Source organism: Pistacia vera, unplaced genomic scaffold, assembly GCF_008641045.1.
Source record: "Pistacia vera cultivar Batoury unplaced genomic scaffold, PisVer_v2 Contig372, whole genome shotgun sequence".
NCBI lineage: Eukaryota > Viridiplantae > Streptophyta > Magnoliopsida > Sapindales > Anacardiaceae > Pistacia > Pistacia vera.
In genome coordinates this window covers 525,208-535,321 of record NW_022196193.1, presented here as the reverse complement: position 1 = coordinate 535,321, position 10,114 = coordinate 525,208, and the positions used below count along the sequence as shown (strand labels likewise).

Sequence of the window (10,114 nt, the reverse complement as noted above, 5' to 3'; positions counted from 1 at the left end):
TAATCATACATTTTGATAGCTTGGTTGAGGAAAAGAGAGGGTTGTAAAGAAATTGTACGCCCAGGCGCAACTTGTTTTGCTACAACTTTCATTGCATTGAGAAGCCTTCATGAACACAAACATGACTTGCAAGTTATGGTGATGGAAATTTTTTTTTGTGGATTCTCAATATGCAAAAAGTTAAAAAGGCAATGATGTTATTCTTATAATTCTAGATAATCAATTTTAAGATGATATGTGTACAATTTCCAAAGTTGTGGCTCCATTGATGCATTTGTTGCAGATTGTAGATTCAAACGAAATGTCTGCAATAGGATATGTGTATGATGAAATGTACAGAGCAAGATTGGGGATCAAGAAGCTGTTTAAGAATAAGATGAGATTGTACAAGCCTTATATAAGATTTATTAAGCTGCGTTGGGTAGGATGTTGCGTCATGATAATCATGTTGCCACTTATTATTTGAATCTAACTTTTCAATATGACCGTGCATCTTTTAACATCAAACTAGAGGTCATGAGTGGTCTTATTGATGTTATTGAGAGTAAAGCAAGTGCGCTCAAAGTGTGCAAGTCAAAGTTAGTCGAGGAAAGTAGAATATTTCGAGACCACGAGCGAAGTGTTTCTCATGAACTTACTATTCAAACCTGAAAAATTAACCATAGGACATGGTATGTAATAGTTATTAAATTTCTGAGTTTTTAGTCTGATTTCTGAGTTATGAAAAATGATTATTTCTTATGTTTAATTTTCAATTAGATGAAAGGTGGAGAAAAATAGGTATAAAACATTGACAACTTTACAGTTTACAAATTACATTAATCTTTTTCTTATTATCTCTTATTTTCCTTGATATTTTTATTTGTCATGCTTTTCATATTTATCTCTCTTTTAGGAAGTGTTAAAAGAAAAAGAATTTTGATCTTACTGATTATGAAAGCATTGATAAAACTGAATTTTGGATAGTTGATGATTAAGGGGATGATGGTGAACTTAATTATGATGAATTGGAAGAAATACCTTATGGAAAATGATCTATTCCTGTCAATGTTGGTGATCACCCTTCTTATTATGATTCAACAGAAGCTTCGAAAGGTTGTTTTCAAATTTTTGAGCAACTTAGTAGCTATTTTAAATTAAATTAGTTTACAATCAAAAGTTTTAACTATGATTTTCATTTTTTTGCTGAAATTTTTATAGGTGATGATGATGTTGATGATGATGACTCAAGTGATGGTGTGGAAGATCAATTCAGGATGAAGTCAAGATCATTGGTTGCAGCAAATATTGCCTCGGCTCTAATAATGGAAATCAACATTGAAATTGAAATGGATTTGAATTTATTTTATTTACGTTATACTTATATTGTTGTTTGAATTTGGATTTTGAATTTATTTTGTTTATGACTTAATCTTTGGAGTTTGAATTTGGATTTTGGATTAATTGTATTGGTTATAGTGTTTTTTGGATTTCAGATTTGATTGGATTTAGTTTAGAAATTTATTAATTATCAGGGTTTATAATTTTTGGAATTATTAATTTTTAAGGTTTGTTGACATCATGCGACCCCTTGGCCGGTCAATCCCCAGGTTGGATAATGGATATTAAAACATTGAATCCAATAGATTAAATAAATAAAAGAAACACAACTAATTTGAGTGGATGAATTCGTGAATCACTGTGTATGTTTAACAGTGATAAAGTACAAATTACTTTCAAAGTATTTATACATAATAGATAGAAAATGCTACATCCATAACCCTTTCTCATAAACTTTCTTTCACAATCCCGACATGACAATTTGTAGTTAGTCAGTTCGTAATGGGTCACACCTGAGTCCCACCTGATAAATTGTAGTTGACTCATTGCGAGTTACCACGTAAGAATTTTTATAGAAAGTTGTGGATGTAGCATTACTGATAATATATATATTCGATATGTTATTATAACATACATAATTGTCAGCACCATTAATTGAATTCTTTTGCAACGTGTTTCAGAAGCTTTAAAAAGATGAGAGTGATGACCAGCTACACCATTGTGGTGTAGATTTTTATTTGGTTGGAGGTGTTGTGTAGAATTGTTCACCACATGGTTTGCAGATCGCACATCTTTATTGTAGTAATATGCCCTGTTATTCTTATCTAATTCAAACCAACCTCTCATCCTATGGAAAAATTATGAAATTGTACCTTGTCTCTATACGACATTTATTATTTTTTGTTGGCTGTTTGACTGTTAGATATGTGAATATCTACCCTTAAGTCAAACGGTCTGAATGGTGGACACAGACCAAACACCAAATTAATTTGTTGCTAACAAGAAATACTGAAATAATACTATTAATCTGCCACCCCAATAAGTCTTTATCATACTCTTAATATTCAGAGTTGGTAATTGCAACTACCAATTTGCCCTGCATCCAGCCAATTATTCTGTCACTTCCAACTGTTATTTTGGTCTCTTTGGGACACAAATTTTTGGACAGCAAAATTAAATATCAATTGGCGGAAGCAGGAAGTATTGGTGTTCTTCAATCTTCAGCTGACTGGTAGGCCTTGAAAGCTGATAGTCTCTTCCTTATATACAATTCACAATGTAGATAATAGATCAACATTATCGGTAACCCAGTTGAAAAAATGGGTTCCCAAAAACTTCAATGTGCTCTTCTTTTCTTTATCTTTGCTACACTATGTTGCCTCTCTTCTAGTTCCAGTTCCAATCTCCCTAGTGAGTACTCCATTGTTGGACGCGATTTTGATGAGCTTGTTTCGGAAGAAAGAGTCATCGAGTTGTTTCAACGATGGAAAGCGAAGCATCGGAAAGTGTACAAGCACGCAGAAGAGGCAGAGAAAAGATTCAAGAATTTTAAGAATAACTTGAAGTATGTTATTGAAAAGAATGCAAAGAAAAAATCAGGTAAGGGACATGCTGTGGGGTTGAACAAGTTTGCGGATTTGAGCAACGAGGAGTTCAGAGAAAAATATTTGAGGAAGATTAAAAAGCCTGTAGGAAAAGCGTTTGGCAATGTGAAGAGTCGTATGAATAAGAAGGTGGAATCATGTGATGCACCATCAAGCTTGGATTGGAGGAAGAGGGGAGTTGTGACTCCTGTTAAGAACCAAGGCGACTGTGGTACGTTTTTATCCCATTTTAACTTACAATTTAATCCATGATATTATTCCTTGTTCATTCTAAGTCAAAAGAACTAAAATTTACAAGTCAAGCCTTATCCCATTTTAATCTGAGGTTTCTGTTGTGGATTGAAGTATTTAATCCTCTACATAGTGTGGTTTGTTGAGTTTGGTGTGACATATTTCAGTCCATAAAGGCTCCCAGTTCAGTAAATACTATGTGTCTGATCAGGCATATGAAAGGGCGTCCAAGCTCCACATCTCATTGGCTGTTAGGTTCAAAATTAGGAGTGGAGTGTGGACAACACATTGGCAGCATTGCTCCATCATTCATTGACTTTCAGATTATTCTATTCTTTATTTACTGTCAGATTTCTTTTTCCTGCAATACAGTGTATGAAATGGTAAAGATACAAAAAGTCTTTCAGTTGACTGTTAGGTATGGTATAGTTAGAACTTAGATGTTCAGCTTTCTATATACAATTTACTAACAATAACCCAAAGAATAAGCTTTCAACCTAATTGAGGTTTGAGAAAATAGGTTCCGGAAAACCCAAACTTCTCTGGTGTTATATTAGATGAAACTATTGTTATGGTGCCATGATGAGTAGGTAAAACAGATGATGCAGCTTACTGGTTCCGGATTTATTGGAAAAGATCAAGTTGCATACTTATGTTTCCATATGAATAACAGAACTAATATCTTACAAGTTTTAACTGATTGTTAATTAAAACAATATGGAGTAATACAAAATCAAAACAGTAATCACACACAAATCACACATTAGTAAAGAGAAATGGTAATATGCTCGATTTTACCCTTGAATGCGTCTACGTAGCCCGTTATTGTTGAAGTAGTCGACAACTCCAACACTAATTACATAGCCTATGTTTCAATGGAGAGGTGAATAAAGAAAGAATTTTTACTGTAGCAGACAAGGGTCATTATTGAAAAGATATGATTTTCCGTTTTTTTTTTTCTTTTTTTTTTTTTTTTGCATTCCCTATGATCAAATGTTCAAATCAATTAACCACAACATCCCAGTTTTAAAATATTCCACCATTGTATCCTCAACATGGCAGAAATAGAGAATCAGTAGTGATATAAGTGAAGTTATGACAGTGAATCAAATTTACCTATGGAACCTTTCTAATTCATTATTGAAATTTTACCAAGCTTGAGATTCCAGCTCTTTGGGTGAATTTATTCATCCTCGACTCTTATTTGATAGAATCATAAGATTCAACATATTTCAACATCACTTTGATAATTTCTTGACTGTCTGTATGCAATTTTGTTCCCAGGAAGTTGTTGGGCATTTTCTTCAACTGGAGCCATTGAAGGAATAAATGCCATAGTCACCAGTGACCTCATTAGCCTTTCAGAACAAGAACTTGTGGACTGTGATACCACCAACGATGGATGTGAAGGAGGCTATATGGATTATGCATTTGAATGGGTTATAAGCAATGGTGGGATCGATACAGAAGCTGATTATCCTTACACTGGTGTGGATGGTACTTGCAATACCACCAAGGTTTGGTTCCAAATACTGTTAAATTCCCTTCATCTGTAAAAATTCCCTGTCTGATTTATGCTGTTTTGATATTATCAGGAGGAAACCAAAGCGGTATCTATTGATGGTTACACAGATGTAGCAGAATCAGATAGTGCTCTATTGTGTGCTACCGTTCAGCAACCAATTAGTGTTGGTATGGATGGCTCTGCTATTGATTTTCAACTATATACAAGTGTAAGTTTTTGCCTCATGGTATTTAGGTTATTAGCTATTTACCCTTGAACAATTTCTAAATAACGTCCACTCGACTGAAAATTATGTGATATGATCAGGGTATCTATGCTGGTGACTGCTCAGACGATCCAGATGAGATTGATCATGCAGTTTTGATTGTTGGTTATGGTTCTGAAGATGATGAAGATTATTGGATTGTAAAGAATTCTTGGGGAACAAGTTGGGGAATGGACGGATATTTCTACCTTAAAAGGAACACAGACTTAGAATATGGTGAATGTGCGGTCAATGCAATGGCCTCTTATCCGACCAAAGAATCATCTGCACCAGCTCCCTCTTCACCACCGCCACCTCCTTCACCACCGCCACCACCATCACCGCCACCGCCACCACCACCTCCACCATCCCCACCACCTCCCTCGCCTTCACCAAGTGAATGTGGGGACTTCTCATATTGCCCAAGTGATGAGACATGTTGTTGCCTATATGAATTCTTTGATTACTGCCTGATCTATGGCTGTTGTTCATATGAAAATGCTGTGTGCTGTACTGGAACTGAGTACTGCTGCCCCAGTGATTATCCTATTTGCGATGTGGAAGAAGGGCTCTGCCTCAAGGTATGAAAATTCTACCTAAATAAAACAAGAAGTCTTTACCCTAGTATTTAATAGATTAAGGCATCAAAGAAAAGTTAATTCAGTGGTGTAAATGAAAAATCAGTTACAGTGTTGTTCATTTCCTTGCATTATAAGTAACCATATTTCTAATGTTTGTCGGACAGAGTTCCGGAGATTACCTGGGAATAGCAGCAAAGAAGAAAAAGATGGCTAAGCACAAGCTCCCATGGACTAAATATGAGGAAGCAGAGAAGAGGAAGATATACGAACCTCTCCAGTGGAAGAGGAACCAGTTCGCTGCAATGCGCTAAATGAGTGAACAACATTTTTAGTCTCTTTGAAGTTTGATGGTTGTGTCACTCTTGCTATTTCATTTTTTTTTCCTCACAGGGACATTCATTCTCTGAGTCTGCATTGGACATATGTTTTAATGGAAATTAAACGTATGCAGCTGGCGAAACTGGAAAGATAAAAGGGGAAAGAGTTGTTTCTTTAGCTTGTTTATTGGAATTTCCATTTGGTATAACTATGTTTCATTTAGATGTCCTGGCTTGTAAGATTGTTCAAATGCAAGCCATCTCAGCATTGTTTTTCAGACTGTAATATACTTATGGGGTTTACAATAAGTGACCTGTTCTGCATTTTAGTTTGTTTTCTCCTAACCTAAAACCAACATATCTAACTCGACAAAGGAGTAGCCGGAACGTTTAAATTCTTCAAGATCTGCTTCATTGCTAATAAGTAAGGCTGAGGTTAGAAAAAATTAACTCCGGACACGAATATTCGAAGACTTCCAATATTATTTAGATTGAGATATGTGCTGCAGCATTTTGCCTCACTATATAAACTGATTAAGCACTGTAGCATAATACAGCAATGTTGATCAAATCAATTAATCACTTGCCAAAATGATCACTTTTGAGTCTTCATTCTAACATTCTTTACACTGAAAGTTTTTATCTGCCTAATGTATTGAAGGCTAAATACAATATGGTTACTTGAGTATATACTAAAACCAACAACTCCATCCCAAAATGACAAAGATTTCATTTCCATCTTCACATAATGCCCTCCTAAAATGATGCTGGTGGTTCGGCAGACTCCCATTCTATCATAATTTCTCATCATTTCTTTGGTTTTAAACATGAATGGAGCTATATCATTTTTGTTGCCAAAATCATACAAGTAGGTCAGCTCAATCAATATCCTTAACTTCGCAATGCGGTTAATTATAACTGAAGATATGACTGCTTAATTATGCACATTCTATGATTAAGGAAACTTAACTCCATTGTTCTCTTGAAGCAAGTACTGAGATGCAGTAAATCAATCACTACATCAAATCGGTTAGAGGCTTCGGGCCCAGACTCAACTCAACTCCACTCCAATGGATACATACAATACAAACCTGACAGAACCAAACCCAGATGGGTCCTCGTACAATTTGGCCCAAAAAGAACCAAACTCGGCATGTACAGTTCTGTCTTGTCGACATCCTCTTCGGTATCGATTTGACTTGAGATGTCCCTACTTCCAATCTATCCACATTTTCCTGCGCGGCATCTGGAAGTTTGGCATAATCATAATCTAATCAAAACATACCTTCTCCGTACGTACAGACAATGTTAACATAGTCAAATTAGCAAGAAAAAAAAATTTAGCTGGGATAAATATGTCACGTTAATTCTTGTATTGAATAAACAGTCAGTGTCAGACATAAGGATGATCGAAATGGTCTTGATTGTTTGCTACAGTAAATGATATTTTGTTGGCGCAGGGATAAAGTTGGAATGTGACTAGTGAGTGAGTGAGTGGCAAGCGGATGGTGATAAGGAATACAGTGGGGCAGGGGTCGCCTCTTCTTGGCATAGCGTGTCCCTTGGGCAAATGGCGGTGGGGTAAGATTTTAAAAGCAATAACAAATGAAGCAGTTTCTGATGTTCTATCAAAAATGACTTTTGCTTTCGATTGTATTTATACCACTTAATTTCAACATTTTTTTTTTATTATAAATCATTGATATAGAGTTACGAACAAACGAAGAATTATGAAAAATGATGTCCATATTTGTTATACTATTCTGTTATCTTATTTGAATTAAAAAAAAAAAAAAAAAAAATATGTGTTTGTTTACTTATTGAGTCAATCCAATTTGAAAATTAATCAAACTCAGATAAGACTTTTTTGTCTAAAATGAAAAGAGGGTAGGATTTGTTTTCAGATTATCCAGTTCTATTCAACTAAAAACATTTTTCTTTCTCTCCTTCTCATTTTTCTCTCCTTCTAATCTGAAAATTAATCCATCCAAGACCACCACCATCTGCCACCTTCGATTGACGTGGCTAGAACGATGCACGACCGATCAGATCTAATCGTTAACAACGGCTAGAGATCTAGTTGTCAAGTCAAATTCTGGCTATAGATCTGACTGTTTTTTGCTAGATCTGCGATGGATCTAACAAGAAATGGCCATATCAGTGCATGACTGGCCATATCCAGCCAATTGTGTGCTGTTTCAACTACTATCGGCTGCCGTTCTCTTAGGTGGTTGAGGTGCTTTAGTTAATTTTTGAACTTTTATTGTAGGTATGTTTAGCTAAATTAACAAATGTAGGAGGTTAAAAAATAATTGTTTGGTTTAATATTTCTATCCATATTCCCAATCTTATTCCCAAAATATTTGTTTGTTTAATTATTTAGGAAATATTATTATATTTTTTTAATTACTTTTAGACCCCTCAAGTTTATTAATTTCATTAAATACCCCCAGAAAAAAATTTAAAAATTAACAAAAACACCCTCACCCAGCCATAGTTGCCAAATTCCAGCAACTACCGTCAGTGGTAGCCGAAATCTGTCACAACGGCCTAAAATGACCAGAAATGGCTAGTAATTCGCCGATCTAGCCATCACAAAGAAATGGCCGTCGTTGACCGACAACAACGGCCATATCTTTGGCTGTGGTTGACAGCCAGATCTAGCCTTTTGCGGCCGTTGACGACCAGATCGACACACGTCCGGCCAGATCCACTTAATCTGCGTCGTAACACCAGATTCTGACCAGATTCCGGCTGTGGTGGCTGAAATCTGGCACTATGGGTGGGTTAAGGGTGTTTTTGTCATTTTACAAATTTTTTATATATTAGGGTGTTTAGTTAAATAAGCAAACTTAAGGGGTTTTTTTATAAATTTTTAAACTTGACCTCGTAATAATCACCCTATTCAACTATCCAATACTATCTCCAAAATCTTATCTAAAATAATAAACCAAACGCACCCCAAAATATTTTCAGAAAATGTACCAAACAACTATTTTGTCTCAAAAGTCTTTTTAAAAAAGTTTCTCAAATAATTATTCAACATTTTATTCAATTCTGACACAATTTTCAAATATTTTACCAAACATATTTTTATATTCAAATCCAATTCGATTTGATTGAATTCAACTCAACTTAAAACACTTTTTTAGAATAACATTTTTAAAAAAGTGTAACAAACAGGCTCGATACTATGGGTAGTCCCGAAAGTCAAGGTTTTCGCAGAAAGGCTGAAATGAGAAGGCATTAAGCCATGAAGTCCATAAGATGATGGCAAAGATTTGCTTGAATTAATGGGTCGATATATCTTAATAAATTCACAAGTACAAATACTAATTTAAATGGTCAGTTTGATCTAAATAGTAAATACATTCACAAAGACAACACACATGTTTCGTGAATTACAGGGCTCGTGGCATGGCCCATCTTTGAGTCAAAAACTAAATAATTTATAATATCATGGGGACATGAAGAATGGCAGGCCATCATCAGTCATCAGAATCACGAGAGGCAATCTTTAGGGACGCCAAAATTACTTTTAAAAAAAAAAAAAAAAATTCTGCAGGCATGTTTAGAACATGGTGCTCTCCGCAAGTTAAGGCAGTTTTGAAAGAAAATGCCCAGACAAATACATGTTTGAGACCATTTGGACAAAAATTCTGGTGGGTAGGTTTTTACTTTATTCCAGGAGATTATTTGAATATGAAATATTCCATTCAGGAGTCACACCTGTGTTTAGATCCAATCTGTGAAAGTTCAAATCCAATTAGATCCCGCACATCAAACGTAACTTCAATGTGTTAAATCCATCGTAACTCCACCGTTTGAATTTGAAACAGTAAAAAAGTTAATTTCAGTATGGGAGTATTATGAGGTTAGGTTAATAGTTTTAAATCATGTAACCAAAAGACTCCAATCAATACTTACTATTCTTAGACTTAAATCATTACTGAGGGTAAAAATGTAATTTAATAAGTTTGATTGTTTAAAGATAGTTGAGTAAACAACTCTGCCCACCCAAATAATGTCTTAATGATGTTTATCCATCCACAGACTTTTAAAATACTATTTTACTACATAAATTCTGTTTCTGATTTCAACATCGTTATGACTTCATACTATCAGCATTCTCTTCTCTGATCATGACTTACCAAAACCCCTCAAACCTTACTCCTTCTGATCGTACCAATTGCTAACAATCGAGATATTATGGTTTGCACTACTACCCCTCTTAAGTCAAATTTCAATCAATCACAACCATTAAAATCTAATATTTCACCATCAGAAGACTC

General features: G+C 34.9%; 1 protein-coding gene across 1 annotated transcript; it reads left to right on the top strand.

Annotated features, from left to right (window-relative positions):
* The first annotated feature begins 2,544 nt into the window (after positions 1-2,544).
* On the top strand, positions 2,545-6,154 carry LOC116140432 (low-temperature-induced cysteine proteinase-like). Its single transcript, XM_031426062.1, has 5 exons — positions 2,545-3,135; positions 4,440-4,672; positions 4,751-4,888; positions 4,987-5,505; positions 5,670-6,154. Exons 1-5 carry the CDS (start codon positions 2,640-2,642, stop codon positions 5,814-5,816), a joined length of 1,533 nt encoding a protein of 510 aa, XP_031281922.1. The 5' UTR covers positions 2,545-2,639; the 3' UTR covers positions 5,817-6,154.
* The last annotated feature ends 3,960 nt before the right edge of the window (positions 6,155-10,114 follow it).

Bases quoted from the DNA above. Each gene is read 5' to 3' on its own strand.
- LOC116140432 (XM_031426062.1), top strand. From the start codon at position 2,640: ATGGGTTCCCAAAAACTTCAATGTGCTCTTCTTTTCTTTATCTTTGCT. The intron at 4,889-4,986 runs GTAAGTTTTTGC...TGATATGATCAG, and splicing joins ATTTTCAACTATATACAAGT to GGTATCTATGCTGGTGACTG. The intron at 5,506-5,669 runs GTATGAAAATTC...TTTGTCGGACAG, and splicing joins AAGAAGGGCTCTGCCTCAAG to AGTTCCGGAGATTACCTGGG.